Consider the following 21,980-nt stretch of genomic DNA (forward strand, 5'->3'; position numbering starts at 1 on the left):
TTGTTCTGCCACTGTAAGGTAAACTCTACAAGGCAAAGACGTCATCTTTCAGTGCTTAGAAGACAGCACAAAGTAGATCTAAAATGTTTGTTGAATAAATGAATGAATGACTCAGAAAAATACAAAGGGTCACGTTTTTCTGGATTAGGAAGATTTCAAAGATTAAAACTAACTTTTCTGAGTTTCTGATTTTATGGAAGAAAACCATTATGAAAGAATGCAACTCATTAATTCTACTTTTAAAAGCCACGTATAAGAAGATTAACTATGAGGTGTAATTTGCATTAAGCAGTTACCTGATCTTTGAGAAATTTTCTGATGTTTCGATGGGCTCGGGAACATTCTGTTAATAAGCTGAGAACTGGAGTTAGACCTTCTCTATAGCTGCTTCCCTATAAAGAAAACCAGACATACTATATTAGTTTCTAACAGTATTACTTTCCTCTGTATAACTGAGCATGTTAATATTCCTTTTTTGAGGGAGAGACATTTTATGTTATTAAAGCAACATAAGCTTCCATTCCATCACTTAATTTCACGTTTATTATTGTGGGTTTTTTTTTAAGATTTTTTATTTATTTATTTGACAGATCACAAGTAGGCAGAGAGGCAGGCAAAGAGAAAGGAGGAAGCAGGCTCCCTGCTGAGCAGAGAGCCCGATGCAGGGCTGGATCCCAGGACCCTGGGATCATGACCTGAGCCAAAGGCAGAGGCTTTAACCCACTGAGCCACCCAGGTGCCCCTTAATGTCTGTTTTTATCCTCCCTGGATTTTCCTATATTGGGCTTAAATGAATCAAAGGTTTTGATGACCCACCCACACTACCTTGCTACCTTTTAATATAATTAACCTGAAAAAGCAACTGAGAGATAAGAAAATAAGCAACGCACAACAAATGAAAAGTTGATGATTTTTAAAAAAGATAGCCTTTTGGTATTATGGAAAGAATTTATCATCAAGTTTTTTTGGGGGATAATTTTTACTTCTAGGTCTTACAAAATACCTACATGGAAAAGTAATTAATTTTTCCTTCACTTTCAGGCACCAGCCATAGTTTTAGTCTTGGATCAACAAAATTTTTGGCTTTAAGCAAATAAATTTGTTTTTTGTAATTAATCATATACTGTAATAAAATGATTTCCAGGATATAACTACGTAAAACATTAGCTACTTAAAAAAAGCTTATATTTAAAAATCATGTCCTTGTGATGTCTGCATATATGGCACATTTACATTCTTTAGAAACATCTTCCCAAGGCCTCCCATTTTATCAGTCTTACCTTGTCTATTCTCTTCTCCATAAAACTGAGTAAAACATGAATGGCTTCCATATTCATACCATTGTATACCATGGTATTCTTTTTCAAAACAGTTTCTTTCTCAGCCGTTTTATCACTGGGCAGTTCATCTAGTGTTGTTGCCTCTTGGGCTGTTTCTTCATGGGTTAATGGACAAATGAGAACATCCAAACAAGAGACCGGAACATTGCTTAAAAGGTTGACTGCATTGCTGAAAAGCAATTTAAAAATACAATATTTTAATTTCATTGAATAGTCTTTTAAAATGCAAACATAAGAAGAAGTTCAGAAATGACTTCTAGGAGTCAATTAAAATTTTTCTTTTTCAAAACAAGCCTTTAATATTACTTGGCATTTACTGACTAAGAGACAGAAAATAAAGAGAACTGTTTTAAATACACATATGACAAATTAGGAAGAACAGATGTTAAATGGACACACACAATCACATGATGTCATGTCACTTTCTGAAATGCTAAAATAGGAATTAGCTTTAACACCAGCTCTTTAATTTTACTATGACACAATGCTAGCTTTATATTTTTTCCTTGGGGTTTTAAATCCTTTTGTGGAGCCACTGGTGTTTTATTATTCCTTAGATTATAACATAAAGCATTTGAGAAGCTGTATATAAGCAGCTTATCACAGGCAACAACATTAAAAACCAAATATTATAGGATTAAGTTTTGTTCTTTCTGGACATAAAAAATACAATTTTAGATCATCCCATTTTTAAAAAGACATTAGCAGAAAATGGGTAATGGTGCTTTTTCTTCTTTTCTCATCACCAGGTCTCTTTAAAAGAGCCCAACATAGCCATTTCAAATCTTTATCCCCTAGGCCTTTCTGCTATGTTGTTAATGAACACAGGCACCTGGGATGCACACCAGTAGGGGGAACCCAAACCTTGTGTTTTTGGTATTCCTTAAAAATCTTGTTCTGTTGCTCAGTGTGTTAGAGATTAAAGTGACACTAATAATTTTAAAATTAGATATGTTCTCAATTAACAGATTTTCCTTCAGGCATTATTTCACATTCTTTCATCTAAAAGGAGGTGGTGTTCTCTGCTAACTGGATCTCCTAAGCCTGTGCCTCAGAACTTCCTGATAAACAACAATGGAAAGACAGGCATTACATTTCCTAGTGACAGAGAAGCAGATCTAAAAATAACCACATCCTGACTAAAAATAAACTCTTGCAAATGCAATGGAGAAGTCTAACCACTTGGAAACCAAACTCAGGGCTTAATCTATCTGATGCTGTCTTAATTTAGACCACAGTAGTTCTTTTTAATTTAGATTATAATGGAATCCTCAAAAATAAAACAAAGTAAGCAACAACAAAACAGAAATAATATATACATTTGTTTTCTTTCTTTCATTCAGAAGTGTAGCTCTCATTTCTCCAAGAATGAGTATATCCTTCCTCTCTTTTTATATTATGGAAAAAATACTCATAAGAAATCAAAGTTTAAAAATTAGACAGTGCAGAACAATGACTAGTAATGTAAAAGGTATCAAAACAATCTGAGCCACAAACCAAAATAACAATCCTATGGATGAATGAGTCCTGGCAGAATACAAGTTATTTGGTGGTCCCCATGAAAAATCTGTTGCTGCTGCTGTGATTACTACCTGCCACTGTTAAACGATGACCCTAATTTTGGTTATTCGTAAAAAAAAAAAAAAAAAAAAAAAAAAAATCACAATTCGTTGAAACACAATGCTTTCCCCACAAACTTTCTTTTAAAAATTTTTGCAAACATCTGTAGTTCCTTATCTAGTCTTAAAAATGTTTCACTTCTGACTTAAGCATTTGGAAACTGTTATTAAATATCACAGATTCACTGGGGATGAAAACAAATAAAACAAAAGAACTCTACCATAGAATTACTTTCTACAACTGTATAAACCATTTTGAAATGTTAGGATTTTTTTTTCAACACATAAGGCAATAGGCAATGAAGTCCACTGATAGTATGATTCTCTAAATCCACCATAGAGACCACACTGAAAAGTTTAAAACGATGCATTTCATTACAAAGGAATGTTTCCCTTTAAATTCATTTAAAATAAGCAGTTTCTAGGAATCTGGTAAATTTAAGAAACCAAATGTAGAGTTTGATTCAACAAATATTTGGAGGTTTTAGGCTTTTCAAGGAAAGTTCCCATTTTCACTTTTCTTCTTAAACAACTGGGTTTCCAAACAACTACAAAATTAATTTTCTGGCTCACTGTGTTTGAGCTATTCTTTTTAAGTAAGGAAGGCCCGCTTTTTGAGCTCTGTCACTTCTCTGACAGTTTTATTTGTGGTAGAAGAGTGTATGAAATTCTCCAGCTACCAGGAAGTCAGTGACTATGCACAGATCCGCACAATGGTGTTTGCATTCCTACTCCAGGGGGTAGAAATACTGTGTATATTACTCTCCCCTTTTCAGCTTCCTAGAGATCATTAATCACTGGGACATGACATCCTCCTACTCATGCTCCCAGCCCCCTCCTGATATGCAGATTCAAAAGCAATGCCTATTTAGAACTCCTTAATGCCCTGATTAAAGCCTTGTTAGTTGTGGGGGAGGGGAGGCAATCTAAAAATCAGTCCTGTATCAACCATTGGACTAAACATAATTTAATACCAAATGACAATGAGAGACATGATAATGGTACATGGAGACCTATAGCCATTAACAAATCTTCCTGGTTCAAATATATCTTCTTTATTTGGGGCTCGCATATCTTTTCTTTATGGCTGAAAACTTACTTAAATGAAACTTCAGACCTCCAAAAGACTTCCTCCAAAAGATGTAAATTCCTAACTTTAGCTTGATTCAGTAATTATTTATTACTTGTGTCAGGCATTGTTTTACGAAGAAAAGAGACAAATCCCTGCCTTTGGGGAGCTTATTTTCCAGCATGGAGAGGACAGTCAATGAAAAGTAAACAAAAGAAATAAGATAACTAAATAGCATGATAGAAGGTGATAAGCGGCCTGGCGGAGAAACCCAGGACAGTAAGATAGAACAGGGGGGTTATAATTTTGAATAGAGTGATTAGGCTAGACCTCACTAAAATGGTGTCATTTAAGCAAAGAAATGAAGTGAGGTAGGGAGCCATGTCACAATGTGGGGAAAGAACATTTCAGAAAGAAAAGCAAGAGCAAAGGCTCCAAGGTAGAAGCAGTGGCATAAATGAAGAACTGTGAAGTTGGTGTTGCCAAACCACTATATATATAGGAAAAGGAGTAGGATAGGAGATCAGGTATGGTCAGATTGGTCTTGCAGGCACTTAAAATTTAATTTTATGCTCAGTGAAGTGGGAGCTACTGTAGGGTCTTTCATGGTGATATACTCTGATTTACCTAAAAAGGGTCATTCTGACTACTGCATTGAGAAAAGAATGGCAGGACATCAAAGGTGAGAAGAATCAGGATATCACTATAAAATTCAGGTGACTGAATATGATGATAATAGTGAAGCGGTTATATCTGGATCCATTTTGAAAGACATTGACAGGCCAGTTGTGAAGTGTGAGAATCCAAGTTCAAGCCTTAGCAAGTGGAAAGCTGGAGTTGCCATAAACTGAAATGGAAAACACTGCAGGAGAAGCAGCTTTTCAGGGGAAGACTAAGAATTTAATTTTGGATATGTTAAATTTGGGATATTTATTAGACTTCCAAGGGGAGATGTTAATAGGAAATTAGTGGCAAGAGTCAAGTTTGGAGAGGGAGATCTGGATTAGAGATAGAAGCTGAGGGACCATTAGCAGATACATCTATCTGAATGTATCTGTATTTGTCTGAAGACAAAAGGTTGATTAAATTAGGAAGGGAATGCATGTGAACTAAAAAACTGTGAAGGTTGAACCTGGGGCACTCTATTGCCTAGAAGCTGAGGAACTGAGGAAAAAATTACAACTAGTGAGGTAGGAGGAAAACCAGGATAGTATGGTATCCTGGAAGAAAGTACATACGCAAAAGTGGGCTGTCAAATGATGTGGGACAGATCAAGTAAGATGACAGGAAGTGTCCACTGGGTTTTGCAAAATGGAAGTCACTAGTGTCCTTAGTAATAGGCATTCTGGTGGAGCCATGGCTCTAAAGCCCAAGTAGATAAAATTCAAGAACAGTAGAAGAACCAGATAGTTAAGAGAAGACTGGGGCCACTGCAGGTGAGAAGTGTCCAGAAAACTTTGGATAAGATATGATGTAAAGACTCCTGAATGCTGCTCTCAGCAAAGCATAGCTTTTTAACCCATAGTGACCTGGTCATTGTTCTCTACATACACCATAGACACAAACTCTTTTCTGTGTTTGGCCCTGGGTTCTCCTGCCTAGAAGAATAGTCTCATTCTTTAAGACTAGCTTAAACCTCACTTCATTCTCAACAAATACTTAATATGCCTTGTGCTAGGCCCTAAGTATACCGTGTAAAGCAAAGGATAAGGCAGGGAGCGGCCTTGGTAGACAATGAGACCAGAAAAGTACATGTATGTCTGTGGGGAGTGGGGTAGGAGTATCATAAAGGGGGCTGCCACGATAAGATGTAGGTGATAGCCAGATGGGTTACTGATGACCTTAAACCAGAGTTATTCTGGCAAAGAAAAAGGTACAGAAGCCAGGGAAACATAGACTTCCCTGATAAGGAGGCAGATTATTAATAAAAGCAAAATGACAATACAAGTTTGTTCTTGAACATAAAGAGATGGGGGAGCCAACGAATATTCTAAGCAGAGATCTTCTTTTTTGAGAAACAACTCTAAATGCAGTGGAGAGGATGGATCAAACTGTTGGATTAGGTAAAACTGTCCCACAGATCAGAGCAGCCTGAGTTTAGAAGTAGAAAAAGAAGGTGGTCTGACAGATCTGGGGTTGGGTGCTTCAAGACTAGCAAGACATGACAATGAAGGCATACAGATAGGTTGAAATGATGAACCAATGCTTTAGAATAGAAAGGAAAGAAGGTAAACCCATAGAGGGCTCATAGGTAGGAGAAAGGGGAATCACCAGGAGACCAGAGGTCTGGATGAGAACAGCTATAGATAGTATGAGTAAGGAAAACTTTACTCATCATGTTAGACCACAGTGAGCTAGTCTTTTAAATTCCATTAGCAATTATTATTTTTTAAAAAGATTTTATTTATTTATTTGACAGACAGAGAGATCACATGTAGGCAGAGAGGCAGGCAGAAAGAAAGGGGGAAGCAGGCTCCCATTGAGCAGAGAGCTCAATGCGGGGCTCGATTCCAAGACTCTGAGATCATGGCCTGAGTCGAAGGCAGAGGCTCAACCCACTGAGCCACCAGGTGTCCCTCAGGTGCCCCTCTATTAGCAATTATTATTTGGATAATTAAGTCACTGGGAAACTACTCTAAAACTATCTGTGATAGCTCTTCTATTATGGTCTTGAATTATTTTAACTTTTCATAATATTTATGTCTTGTCTCCTCATTTAGACTTTACGTTTCTCTAGAGTATGCACTGTGGATATCTCTTCACCTAGAAGAAAGGGGGAAGCAGTATAAACAGTATAAACTGTTTTTGGCAGTTTATACATAAGTTCACTGATTATGGACAAGAGGGTTGAAAATACTTTCAGGAAGATAACAGAGATGAACTGAATTAGGATGTCCTTTAATGTATCAAAAAAGATGACTCGGTTATTCACAGTAAGAATCAGGTTAAGGAGCTAGGAGCTTTAATGATAACAGAAAAATAAAATAAGAACCCCCTTCTGCGATCTCTCCAAAGTAAACTCTCTTGTTTTCTGTGTATCTACATAAGCTTGTCCATGTCTTACACAACACTCATCAAAATAACTGTACTTATTTACTTACATGTCTGTTTTACCCCCTAGCTGGTAAGCCCTAGAGAATACAGATTATACTATATTCATCTTTGTTGTCCTTAAGTTTCACATAGTGCCTAGCATATAGTAAGTGCTCAGTTAATAAGTAGAAGCCAAAATGTTATCATCCAATTTTCAAACTTCTAACAAAATTTTTTTTATTGAAGTACAGTTGATATACAATGTTATATTAATTTCAGTTGTACGACATAGTGATTCGACAATTCTATACATTACTCAATCTCAGTGTTCACCACAGTAAGTGTAGTTACCACCTGTCATTAAACAACATTATTACAATATTACTGACTTTATTCCCTATATTGTACTTCTCATTTCTGGGACTTATTTATTTTAAACTAGAAGTTTGTACCTTTTAATCCCCCTTCACCTGTTTTAACCATTCCCCCATCTCCTCTCCCCTCAATTTTCAAACATTAATTAAAAGTTGGTCATGTGGACATTACTGCTATAAACATTCGGGTGCACGTGCCCCTTTACAATAGCCAAATTATGGAAAGAATCTAGATGTCCATCAACAGATGAATGGATCAAGAAGATGTGGTATATATACACAATGGAATACTATGCAGCCATCAAAAGAAATGAAATCTTGCCATTTGCGACAACATGCATGGAACTAGAGCGTATCATGCTTAGCGAAATAAGTCAAGCAGAGAAAGACAACTATCATATGATCTCCCTGATATGAGGAAGTGGTGATGCAACATGGGGGCTTAAGTGGGTAGGAGAAGAATCAATGAAACAAGATGGGATTGGGAGGGAGACAAACTACAAGTGACTCTTAATCTTACAAAACAAACTGAGGGTTGCTGGGGGGAGGGGGGTTGGGAGAAGGGGGGTGGGGTTATGGACATCGGGGAGGGTATGTGCTTTGGTGAGTGCTGATTCACAGACCTGTACCCCTGGGGATAAAAATACATGTTTATAAAAAATTAAAAATTAAAAAAAAAATGTAATGTTGGACGGGTCATAAATTTTAGTTCAAGTAAATTAATTATGTCATTCTGTATCTGATTACTGTTTTTTTTCCTGCTGCCTCAGTGATATAACATTTATAGAATCAGTAAACGTTGATGAAAAATTTGAAAAAAAAAAAAGTTGGTCATGTGTAAGACATATGCCTAGCTAATGCTGTGGTGGTAATCATTTCACAATATGTAAATCTATCAAATCAACAACATTGTATACCTTAAACTGAAACAATGTGATATGTCCACTGAATCTCAATAAAGCTGGAAAAAAGACATTGCTTAGGATTGTAATGAGGTATCATTAGGTACTAAATTGTCCCCAGTATATGAGATAAATTAGTCTAAGCAAAGAAACAACAAAAAAGGCAGGGAGGTAAGTACTTTTTAAAGACACACAGGTTCTTTGAGTGTGGGGGAAAAAAAAGAGAGAAAGCATTTTGTAGATGCCAGTGTGCTAAGTGAAAGAAATGAGTTGAGCGGCTAAAATAAATTAATCAGATCTGGTCCTCCACTCTTCTCACCTCTCTAGCATTTAGGCCATTCCCATTTCCCCCTTCTCTCTAAAATAAAACAAAACCACAACCACATCCACATGCAACTGTTTTTGGCAGTTTATATATAAGTTTACTGATTATGGACAAGAAGGTTGAAAATACTTTCAGGAAGATAACAGAGATGAACCGAATTAGGATGTCCTTTAATGTATCAAAAAAGATGACTCAAACCAACAATTTACTTGTTACTTTAAGTATAGACAAAAGGAAATGAAATAAGTAGATTTTAAAAACTATCTAAGATGCTGATTAGTGGAACTAAAGGTGAAGGTCAACTTCTATGTGAGCTAACTCATTTTATCTCTTATGTCCCTGTCCTGTTGATTGCTCTGGGGGTGGGGAAAAAAAGGAGACCGCACATCAGAAAAAGCTGTTGCCTAGCCATGTTTCTACTCACTTGTCTCCTGGAGGAGCCTAGTAGACTCCTGGCATGCACGTATCCTAAAACATCCCTGGCTTGAGAAAAACAGATGAATGGAAAATAGATTTCTCTACATGATCATAGGATATACATAAAAATCCTAACAAAATATCAAAATCAAAAACAACTTTTAAAAATATATCTGGAATTAAGTATTGGACCTAAAAGCCAGTGTGCTTATTGTAATAATAGTAAAAGAAGTGGCGGTGGTAGCAGTGTGACAGCAGAGGTGACAGCAGTTCGCACACTTGCTGAGTGCTTCCTCAGTGCAGGGACAGATTGCTTTATTAATTTCTCATTTAATTGTTACCACAACTCTTTGAGTTTTAATGTATAATCATACACTATCCAGGTTTACCTATTTTGTTACATTTTTCCTTAACGTGTCAAAAAGAAAAAATAAACTTATAAAATAACTTAAAAAAAAATGGAACAAATTGTTACTTTGAAAAACATTCCGATTTTTTTTTTTGTTTTAACTTTGCCTTAAACACACACATGATTTTCTGTAGAAATACTGAAGTATAAATATGCAGAATTTAGTGGGTATTATACTATAAATAAATACGTAGAATTTAGTGGGTATTAAAATCCTAGTAAGTTTCCTAATATAGCCCTTTGAGGTTAATGCAGTTTTCTCTGTATTTAAATGGCTTAGCCTAGAGTCACTACTCTCAAATGATACTAATCACTTTAATTCCGATTAAAGGGACATGCAGGGCCGTTCCAGATAAACTGTCAAGTCAGCAGCAACTTTGATCTGATAGGAAAGGCTTTGAGCTATACTCCTATATCCTGTTTGTGGCTCTAGGGAAATCTTATTTACAGTGTAGCTAATAGATATTTTATCAGAACAAGTTTTAAGATAAAAGTAAATTTAAAGTAAAATGTCTTTAAAAAGAATATTTAAAGTAAATATTATCAGAAAGAAAATAAAGAAATCTGATTACTTTTTAAAAAATCTGGTTCTTAAAACCTCTCCTCTTGCTCTTTTTTTGATAAATACTGGGTGCTGTCTTAAAATATTAAATTTATCAGAGAAATCCTTAGCAATGTTTTTTTGTAACCAGTGTAACAACTCCCCAAACACTTTCTCCTTATTCTTTTTTTTCTTTTATTATGAAGACTTTATTTTTTATTTTTTAAAGATTTTATTTATTTATTTGACAGAGACACAGCGAGAGAGAGGGAACAGAAGCAGGGGGAGTGGGAGAGGGAGAAGCAGACTTCCCGTGGAGAAGGGAGCCTGATGCGGAACTCGATCTCAGGACCCTGGGATCATGACCTGAACCGATGCTTAACGACTGAGCCACCCAGGTGCCCCTCTCCTTATATTCTTGTATGAATGCCATTTAACTTACAATAACTGATTTCCAAAAGGAAAAGCCATCAATTTACTCCTGTTCTTATTGTAAATCCATTTTTTTAAAGTTTCAGCATCTGTATTTCTAGTGTCTCGATTATGAAAAAAATTATGAGTCAGAGTGTTTAAATTGTTTTAGAGACCATGATTTATTGCACTTAACCTGATTATTTTTAAAGGCACAGTCTCAAGAAAATTAAAGGAACTTTTGATCTGTACCCGAAGGAAAAGAAATCACACTTTTTAATTGTGAATAAAATAATCTTTTGAATGTTTGCAGGGCAGAGTACATAAAGTAACCTAACTCTGTAAAATATCAAATAAATTGCTGATCATAACTAAAATAATAAGGATTTGATTGAAAAATAGTAAGGTTATGCTCCATTTTTACACTCTGTTGTGTTTCTATGAATTTTTATTTAAGCCATATTTAAAAAAATAGAATACTGTAAATGTAGGTGCTTTCTACTATTAAGAGGAGTCCAAATTTATTTGTAAAGCAGAGTTGATGCCAAAGGTAATTGCAGATTTGAATTTATTTGAGTTGTTTAAAATACCATTTGTATTTGGGGCACCTGGGTGGCTCACTTGGTTAAGCATCTCCTTTCGGCTCAGGTCAGGATCCTGGAACCCTGGGATTGAGACCAGTGTGTCAGGCACCCTGCTCAGTGGGGAGTCTGCTTCTCCCTCTCCCTTTGCTTCTCCCTCTCCCACTGCCTCTCCCCTGCTCATGCTCTCTCTCTCTCCAATAAGTAAATAAAATCTTAAAAAAAAACCACTTGTATTTTTAAAGAGTAAAACACCATAAGCAGTCTTATGTTAAAATCAGAAGTGTTGTTATTGCAAGTCTGATCTAGAATAGAAAGAGGACTAGAAAAATGCATGAACTCAATTCTTACAGAATGACACATTTTAGCAGTAGTCCACCAAGAGCTCCAACAAGCAAGTCACAACACTTGAACTATTTTTTAAATATTAATACTTGAGACTGTGACCCAATTTTTATAATAAGTTTTAAAAATTTAATTAATACATATTGCTTATGATATACTTTTTGGTAACTACTCTTACAGTGAAATCAGTGAGATTATTGAGTGCAGTAATGAAAAGCAGGGTTCAAATCCAAGTCCTGTCACTTACTAGGGCTGTGTAATCTCAAAGAAATTGCTACATTTTCTCTATGCCCCAATTTCATGGCCTATCGAAAGGGAAGAATAGCAGTAACCTCATAAGATGAGTATGCTGATTAAAGTAAGTTAATCTTTATAAAGCACTTAGCATCGTGTCACACTTAGTACTCAGTAACTACTGAATTGTGCTATTATTACTGTTACTCTGGGTTTTATTGTTGAATGCAACAAATGCCAAATTCTCTTTTGTTGGACTCAATTTAATAAAATCAAAGGGAATAGAATGAAAATTTCTCATCAGGGCACAGTAATGATTTCTCAACAGTTATCAGACTTACTGTAATATTTTTACTTTCTTGTGCTTTTAACAACAAAAATTGGATGCATAAAAACAAGAATTGATGATATTCTTCATTGAGATATCAACACAGAGGTTACCCACCTGTGCAGCTCTTCTGTTTTGTCTTCGGTTGGACCTACGATTAGTAAACAATGGCGAAGGACAGCTGCCATGACACGGAACTGATGAGAATCACTCTACAGCAAATAAAAAAGACAAGAGGAAAAATTTGGGATTGAATGCCTTAACGAAGGAGCTTGGTGTATTACTACCTTCCTCGGAGTTACCTTCTGGCCCACCTGCCTCCCCCCCGCAACAGTCAGTCATTCTTATACCATACATAATAGAAGTCAGGTTACTGTAGAAAAAGTTCTCAGTACTAAGTGAATAGTTACTGTCTCATATGAAGAGCTACAACCACCTCCAGAAATGGCTGAAAGCAGACGGTACTGGTCTAGCTGCTCCCTTAGGGCATGCTGGGCACAGAGATGCATGATCAACATCCATGCATGTCCCACTCTGTTTTACAGTAAGATTCAATTCACCTAATGATCTTTGCCATTTCCAGAAAGCCTAGATTCTTTTGATAGTATACTGTTCCAGTCTGCTAATTGTTAGAAAAGTTTAAATAGATATACTGCTATCAGATATTTTAAGAGTGGGTTATATATCCTTAATGCCTCATTTCTTGATTTTCAAAAGCAATTAAGTTAAAATCTATAACTTATCAACTTTATTTTAATGAGTCTTCTTAATCTCCTAGCTTCCCCAAATCTTGCTAATTCCTCCCAAATTACTGGCAAGTGATGAAAAACAAGTGATCTGAGTTTAATCTCCTATTTTCCCAATGTTTACTCACCCATTGGTATTAAAGACACATAGAGAGTCAGAGAGAAAAAGGCAAGCAGTAGGAAATAAGCTAAGTTATGAGTAATCACTTAGTTTACCTCCTCTTTTTTAGTGAGCTCTTGGGCCACTACAATTTCTTTAGTCACCTGTATCAAAGTCATCTCTCTCTTTGTCCAGATTTTTAATAATTAGAAGACAGGGGCTGCCTGGGTGGCTCAGTGGGCTGGGCCTCTGCCTTCAGTTCAGGTCATGATCTCAGGGTCCTAGGATCGAGTCCCGCATCGGACTCTCTGCTAGGCAGGGAGCCTGCTTCCTCCTCCCTCTCTCTCTCTGCTTGACTGTCTGCCTACTTGTGATCTTTGTCAAATAAATAAAATCTTTAAAAAAAATAGTAATTAGAAGACAGATAAAATGAGTGATAATTATAAGAGATCCTGTGTATGCTATACTTCAGGAAGTAACCAATTACTTCAAAAACTATTTAAAAATTCAAAAAAATTTATAAAAAATTTTAAAACTTTAGTATATATTGATCTCACGTCTGTGTAAAGTGAAATATACTCACATATTATACACATATTCATATATGTTCTTATATTCACATATAGGTGAGAAGATGTGTCTTAAAAAATGTAACAAACAATAGAGCACAATTTCATTACTCATAATGCAGAGGACAGAATTTTAAGCATAAAATTATTATATGTTTATTTGAAGAGAGGAAGGCCTCAGTGGCACAACGGAAAAAGCACTGCATTTGGGAGTCTAGTGGCTAAATTGTGACCTTAAACAAGTCATATAGCTTCTCTGAGCCAAAGTTTCCCCACAGGCATCTCCACACGTATGTGCCTGGTAGGGTCATAAAAGAATTACAGAGGATGATACACAAGGAAGTGCTTAGCACTTGCAATGGAACATTTGAAGATGAGGGGAATAATGAGGGAGAAAGGAAACAGAAGATAGAGCTGAAATGAGTGATAATGAAATAATCGTGTGCTGGGGAAGGAAGAAAGAAAAGGGGAGGAGGAACCCGTGGAATGTCAGAGACCTGAAGACTGGCAGGGTTGACCCAGAGACTGTCCCATTGGCCATCCATTTTCAAATGCCTGAAACAAAATTCTCTAATATGTAAATACACATTTACTTACCCCAAATTACATGAAGCACATTGAAACACATGTGAAATTCTTCCAGATAACTTGTTTTTGTTGTTTTTTTTTTACGATTTATCCGTTTATTTTAGAAAGACAGAGAGCAAGTGTGAGCAGTGAGCAGGGACAGAGGGAGAGAGAAACTCTGACTCCACACCTAGCCAGAACCCCACATAGGGCCCGTGACCCTGAGATCATAACCCTAGTCAAAACCAAGGGTCTGATGCCCAACTGTCTGTGCCACCCAGGTACTCCTTCCATTTCCTAAGTCTTAATAAGATGTTTTCCTTGGTTTTGAAAATTAAGCGGGAATGCACTTCCTTTAAAAAGAGTTTTAAGATTTTCCTTAGGCACGTGAGTTAGGCAGTCAGTTAAGTGTATGACTCTGGATTTCAGCTCAGGTTATGATCTCAGGGTCAGGAGACTGAGACCTGCGTCGGGTTCCATGCTGAACGAGGAGTTGGCGTGGGATTCTCTCTCTCTCCCCATTCCCACCCCCACACACTTGCTCATGCATGCTGTCTCTCAAAACAAAAACCAACACTAGGTTTTCCTTTATTCTAGGTATCACAGTTGCTCTCTTCTCACACTGATGTTGATAAGCTTCTTGCAAAACTATCCACTTTGGTCTTTTTACTTGCAACTGTACACCAAAATCCTACTTCTTTCCATCCCATTTCCTTGTGTCCCAACTTGTATAACACCAATTCCCAAGTTGTACCTATGTCTGCAATGCCCTTTTACCATAAATCCACTAAATTCTCTTTATTTCTGTACCCAAAGCAACTGGTGAAATCCATGGATTGTTTCCCCCACTCCTGGCATCACCAATTCCTTTTCATCTCCTAGGTCTCAGCTAAAACATTTTATCAGAGAAGCCTCTTCCTTGTCCACTTCATCTAAGTAGGCTTCTTCCTTCATTATTTTCTATCACTATCTTATTATGATTCCTTTCATAAAATCATAATTTGTAATGCCACACTTGCATTTCCATTGCTTTCTCCACTTATCTGGTAACTTTAGAAGTTTAGAGTACATATGTTAAATAGGTGTTCAATATTTATTTATTTAGACAGGGAGAGAGAGAGGAAAGAGAGAGAGGCAGAGGGAGAGGAAGAAAGAGAATCCCAAGTAGGTTCCACACCCAGTGTGAAGCCCATGTAGGGCTCAATCCTACTGTTCCGAGACCATGATCAGACCGAAACCAAGATTTCGATGCTCAACTGACTGAGCCACCCAGGTGCCCCAATATTCAATAATTTTTAATGTAAATTATAAGTAAAACAAAAAAGAGATGCAGTCATCAGTGGGCAGCTAGATAAATTTTCACAAAATGAGCACACCCATATAACCAACACAAAAATGATCCAATGTCAAGATCAAGAACTGCAGAATTCCCCTCATGGCCTCTTCAGATGACAGTCACCTGTTCTTCAAGGGTAATTCTAGTTTCTAACATTATAGATGATTTTTGTTGTCACTCAAGTTTGCTTGAATGGAATCATAAAACTTATGCCCTTTTGTGTCTGGTTGTGAGATAAGTCCAGGTTGGTATGTGTAGCTAGTCTACGCATTTTCATCATTTGTGTTCATTTTCATCACTTGAGAGTAGTGCTATTTGAGGTGCAGTCTGTGGACCAGTGTCGATCCACACCCTGTTTGCCATTGACCTGCAGTGCCCCCTGTGCAAAAAGTATGCATGAGCATTTAGAGACTTTTCCAGTTTGACAATGCATGTAATATTGTGTTATATAAGAGTTTTATTCTGATAGGGCAAAAAAGAATCTGGTCCTTCACCACAGTTAGTTTAAGAAAGCACTGCTGAATGCAGTGAATATATTACACTTTACTTACCTATCCTACTCTGGATGGACACTTGGGATTGTTTCCAGTTTGGGGCTATATTGACGGGTACTTCTGTGAATATAATTTCTTACACCTCATATGCTGTGTCAAGCTTTAGAGTATACTGCCAAATAGTGTTTCAAAGTGTTTATACCATTTTACACTCCTAATAGTTACTCTACAGTTGTGGCAACACTTGGTATTGTCAGAGTTATAAAATTTAGTCATTCTTTTGGGTGTGCAGTGGTCTCTTATTACGCATTTTCCTGATGACTAATGAAGTTTCATATGACTACTGGTCATTTGGATACCTCTTTTGTCAAGTGCCTGTTCAAGGCTTTTTGCTGATTTTTTTATTGGGTTGACTCTGTATGGATTTGTAAGGCTTTTTAATGTATTCTGTATAGAGTTCTTTATAGATGTGTTGCAAATAACTCCTCTGCTTTGGTGGCCTGCTTTTTTACTTTCTTCTCTTGATGAGCTCATTTTAATGAAGATCAATTTGTCTTTTCCTTTAAAATTTGATTTTTATTTTGTCAGTTTTAGAAATCTTTGCCTACTTAAGAAATGTTTGATAGATAAAGTCATGAAGATAATCTGTTTCCTTCTTAAAGCTTTATTATTTTACCTTTCATATTTAGGTCCTTATCTATCTCAAATTAATTTTTGTGTATGGCATAAGGTAAGGATTCAAATTAGTTTTTCTTCCATAAAGACATATAATTGATCCAGTACAACTTATTAAAAAGTCTACTCTTTCCCCACTGCACTTCAACATTACCTGTATCATAAATGAGTTGACTATATATGTGTAGGTTTATTTCTAGACTCTATTTCATTAGTCTGTCTCAGTCAAAGTTTGCTGAATGAATGCTACCATTTAAGAAGTATTATTTAACAAAGGTTAGAGTAGATACTATTTTCTAGTATTGGCTATTCTGCTGTATGACTTTCCATAAGTAATTTAAACTCTGAACTTTCATGTCCTTTTTTTATCAAATGGGGTTAATGCTCTTTTGTCACAAAGATGCTGGATAGATTAAATATAACTATTCTTTATAAAATATTACACAAATACAGTTTATATAACTATAATTTACTTGCTTCATCTTAGTTTTGATATCTTTAAGATATCTATATTCTCTCCTCTGAAATCATATATTTCAGATATCAATATTCTGTCTTCTGAAATCTTTCTCTCCAAAGATTGAGAAGAAAAAAAGCCACTTGCTGTGATAGTGGAAATCAAAATAAAGTAACACTCATTTAAAAGGTAGATAAAAACTCAGGAAAGTCTTTGGGATCTCTTTATATAGTCCTTACTTCTTAATTACAAATTCTATTACTGTCCTGCTGCCTTTTTTCTCCTGTGCAAACTGTGGAAGATTTCACTTTTGTTTGGTAAAGGTATGGATTTCCTCATATCTTTCCATTCAACGTGTCAAGTGATCTAATCAATGCCTGTGAAAGTCTGAAGGGAGAAAACTGCACACCAAGTCCTAACATTGTATTGTTATCCCAGGACAGTTCTAGTTTCTTCAAGAAGGTTTAGGAATGTGTGAAAGTTTGATTTCTTCAAGAAGGTTTAGGAATGTGTGAAAATTTGATTTCAATTCCATAGAAAGTGAAAGACTTCAGACACAGACATACATACACACAGAAGTATACACAAATTTACCTAGAAATAAAGCTATATCTCAGGTAACATTTGACGCTGTTTTACCCTAGCCCTTCTGCTTTACCTTTACTAAGGTTATCTTTCCTGCCAAATTGTATATAATCAAAATCTCAGTCTCCTCACAGGCAAAGATAATGTATTTTACCTCTGCATCTTTTTCATTGAACATGGTGCTGGGCACAGAGTAATAATATTATGCTTTTTTGAATTAATTTATGAGGGAAGATATAAATGTTATAAAGTAGAATGCCGTAACTCTAAAAAGGCTAGAAATCTGCTGCTCTAAACAATGTTCTTAAATCTTTTAGGCTTCTAGTTAATTTTGTAATAGCTTCGACTCTTTTTTTTAAAGATTTTATTTATTTATTTGACAGAGATCACAAGTAGGCAGAGAGGCAAGCAGAGAGAGAGAGGGAAGCAGAGCAGAGAGCCCGCTGAGCAGAGAGCCTGATGTGGGGCTCGATCCCAGGACCCGGGATCATGACCTGAACCGAAGGCAGAGGCTTTAACCCATTGAGCCACCCAGGTGCCCCAGCTTTGACTTTTTAAAAAAGATTTTATTTATTTGAGAAAGAGAGAATATGAGCAGGGGTAGGGGCAGAGGAAGAAGGGGAAGCAGACTATGCAGAGTGGGGAGCCAGACATAGGGCTTGATCCCAGGATCCTGATATCATGACCTAAGCCTAAGGCAGATACTTAACCAACTTAGTTACCCGGATGCCCCAACAGCTTTGACATTTTAAAAGGCATCATAAACTTTTCCTTCTTCCCTGCTTACTTTGGATTTTTTCTCCTCTATATTTCTCTATATCACACTTAATTTTTCATTAAACAAATATTTATTGAATGTGTACTCTGTCCTGGGTTATGTTGCTTGGCAGAAAGACTATGCCAGTGAGGTCAGATAAACCCTCAAAGATCTAGAACATATGGTATTTGAAGCATCTGTGCATTACGGAGGTGAATCTTTCTTATTTTTAAACATACAGAAAATATAGAAGAAAAGTAAGTAATGTAACAAACAGTTGTATATCCATCTCTGTTCATATGTCTGATTTTCCTCTTAGACTGTTAGTTCTTTGAGGGCAATGATACTTTCTTCATCTTGTATCTTGTATGACTAATGTAGAACTCAGCATATATTGGGCACTCAATATTTACTGAAAAGATGATTCAGCAAAAAAAAAAAAATGGCACAGCTTGAAGCTTTATTTTTATTTAATTAATATCGTGTCCTTTTCCCACATTCCCTTTCAAGTCTCTAAAATAATCATGGCACTAACCTCTTCTGTTATAATGTGACATTCCCAAATAACTCCTATGGACAGTCACTGTTTTATCTGACTTAAATGCATCTTTTGACTACTCAGATACTTATATTACTTCTCTATTTGCTCTTGGTTGTCTGGCTCTACCATGTCTGTTGGTCCTTGTGTCTTCTCGTCACAATGTACTGATAACCTGGAAAGCACTGCAGAAGGGAGTGTTTGCTAAGTGAGGGATCTCTACAGTAACATGCTTAACTCCATCAACAAAGAGATTTAGCAAAGTGTTAAAGGAGGAGAAAGACAAGACCATTTCAGTTAATGGAAAGGAATCTCCAAATTAATCTGCTGATGGTATCAGCAGACAGGCAGGAATTTAACACTGAGGCATGAACCTAAAATGGACAAATGGCACTAATCTGGTAAGCCTCAAGAAAAACCCAGTCATTAATTTTCTGGTTTTGATGAACTGGAAGTGAACAGTGATTAAAAATACCTATAAAACATTTAAAACTCAAACCAAACATCTATATTTTCTGTAACAGTTGAGCTGTCTAATAGATAAAGATCTTTAAAGGTGAAAGCCCAGGGTCTGGAAAGGTATAAACTAGCACTCTTCTGAAGGGCAGCTTGTCAATACATATCAAAAGCCCTTAGAGTTTTAAAAAATCTTTTGGCACAATAATTTCAGGAATTTATCTACAAAATTTTCTAATAAGAAAATTCACTGCATTATCATATAAAACAGCAAACAAATGCAAACAATCTAAATGCCTACACATAAGGAATTTGTTAAAGGTTGAGAGATCTTTATGAAGGAATATTCACGTATAAAATTACATATTAAGTATAAAATGACTTATGAAGATTAGTTCTTCATAAGGATTTGCCAACCTTTGACAGAAAGAATAAATGGGCAGTTAAATTATTTTTTTGGGTGGCACCTGGGTGGCTCAGTGGGTTAAAGCCTCTGCCTTTGGCTTGGGTCATGATCCCAGAGTCCTGGGATCGAGTCCCGCATAGGGCTCTCTCTCAGCAGGGAGCCTGCTTCCTCCTCTCTCTCTGCCTGCCTCTCTGCCTACTTGTGATCTTTGTCAAATAGATAAAATAAAATCTTAAAAAAAAATTTATATTTTGGTTGCAGAACTCTTTTTATCCCCACTTGAAATCTAGTTACAACCTACTATAAAGAGAAAAAACAATAGCAACTGTAACAATCAAAGATGCTCTTTTGAAAGTGAGGGTGGAGAACCTGGAACTCATCTTATTCCTAGGAACTTTATGGCTCCAAGGAACATTTTGAAAACCACCACTCTTCAAGAACATTTACTGTGGAAAAAAAGATCAAGATTACAAAATGACTGCGTTTTTATAAAAACAAATTACACATATGTTTATATTTACATACTATACAATGAAGAATGGTTAGAAAGGTATATATCATATGCAAACAGTGATTATCTTCGAGTGGTAGTTTTATAGGTGATTTGCAGTTTTTTATTGCCTCTATACTCTTCCCCTTAGATCTATGATAAGCATGTATTTTCATTATAAGGAAAATAATATTAGTTATTTTTAAAGTTAAGTTTTAAAGTTGGATTCTTCTGTATAATGAGTTTTCAATGTCCTTTTATTTCCATAGCTATCTTCAAGCATGAACAAATCTTCAGGTGCTTGTTTCATTGGAGAAAAATGCCATTTGCTGACAATCAAGGTGTTATTAAAGTCCAAGTAAACGGGCTCTTACTCGCAAGTTTCTCTGCACCCTTTTTACAGATTTTCCTTATGTTAAGTTCTGAGTCCCTCCCTATGCTCTGATTTCTGGGTCTTTTCACATGCTGTTCAATTTCTGTGAAACGTTCACCTCCCCAGTTGTCAAACAGTTCCATCGTTTTGTCATCCTATCTCAGGAGACACCTTCACAGCTCTTCCCTGACTATGCTAACTATTCGCAGTCATTGCACTTTTCTCTCCTAGCACTTAAAACAATTTGAATTATAGATTTGTTTACTTATTTATTACATGTCCTACCAATAAAACTGAAGGCAGAGACTATGCCTATAATTTGCCAAGATATTACACAATGCTGGTATAATATTTAGTAAATGGCCATAAATATTTATTGACAGACTGACTGACTAAATGTTTGCTAAAATTTGAATCTGGAGACTCAAGGAAACTGAATTGGTTAAAACAACAACAACAACAACAACAAACCTTTCCCACACTCTTGCCTAAATGAGTTGGCAAGTTCCTGGTTTCAATACTGTTCATATTTCTGATAACTTCAGTAATAACCCGAGTCACAATAACTGGGCACATTTTTATAATGGCTTTATCTACTGATCCACAACTCACAAGAAGCCCTAGGTCTGCACAGATGCCTGCTTCAGGTCCTTTCTCACGTATCTTTTGGAGAATAAACCTTCTATTACCCAGAATGAATAATTGCTGCTTCAACATCTTCAAGGCTTCTTCCAAACCCACTATTAAACTGATGAAGGCTAATCTCAATTTACTGATATATATTACATGTCATTCCATACTTATACTGATGTGCGGCCATTGAATTATAATAAACCCTTTTAGTCCGGAATTGGAACAGTGTGAGCTACTATTTTGGGCACAATTTAAATAACAGGGGCTCCAACAATGGCAAACCAACAGTCTCAGAAGAGCTCTTGCAACTAAATGGAGAACTTAAAAACACCAAAACAAACAGTGTAAGAAAAATAACCATAGAAGGTACCAAATAAGCACAGAGACATAATATTTTAAATACTTCCAAATATTTGGTTTCAAAGCATAAATGGAGCATGTGGGCTTTCCACATCTTTTCCTGCCAAGTCTCAGGAAAAACTGACCATACTACAGTCATCTAAAACAGCTGTTAGGACTGATCTTCAAATATTTGGTTTCAAAATATAGACCTATTTGCACTTTAAAACTCAGATGCCTGCATATTCCCACTATAGCACTGTACAGAGATAATCCTCTCAAAGTAGGCTGCTGGCAAAAACAGATCTGTATTCATGGTGAGCACTGCTTCAAATGGACACAGCAAGATCCTAGCCTAAGTCCTCAAGTCAGCTGTCATAAAAGATAATTTACTCCGGCACCAAAATACTCCATTTGTTTTTTTCCTTCTTCTTCTTCTTTTTTTTTTTTTTTTTTTTTTAAGATTTTATTTATTTATTTGAGAGAGAGAGAGCACAAGTAGGTAGAGCGGCAGGCAGAGGGAGAGGGAGA

At 36.2% G+C, this 21,980-nt stretch overlaps 1 protein-coding gene across 7 annotated transcripts in view; it reads right to left on the minus strand.

The window, feature by feature from the left end:
- The window catches only part of RIC8B (RIC8 guanine nucleotide exchange factor B), a 95,624-nt gene that overhangs the window by 38,195 nt on the left and 35,449 nt on the right, over nucleotides 1-21,980 (minus strand). For all 7 annotated transcript variants that reach the window (XR_014314182.1, XR_014314183.1, XR_014314184.1 and 4 more), the window contains exons 4-6: nucleotides 12,046-12,140; nucleotides 1,281-1,509; nucleotides 297-392 (exon numbers count right to left, since the gene is read on the minus strand). Coding sequence is in view for 3 of the 7 variants with exons in the window: in XM_082740571.1 (XP_082596697.1) it covers nucleotides 297-392; nucleotides 1,281-1,509; nucleotides 12,046-12,140 (420 nt within the window). In the remaining 4 variants the exon portion in view is untranslated. The remainder of the gene's footprint in view (nucleotides 1-296; nucleotides 393-1,280; nucleotides 1,510-12,045; nucleotides 12,141-21,980) is intronic.

Source organism: Mustela nivalis (assembly GCF_964662115.1).
Source record: "Mustela nivalis genome assembly, chromosome: 7".
Lineage (NCBI taxonomy): Eukaryota > Metazoa > Chordata > Mammalia > Carnivora > Mustelidae > Mustela > Mustela nivalis.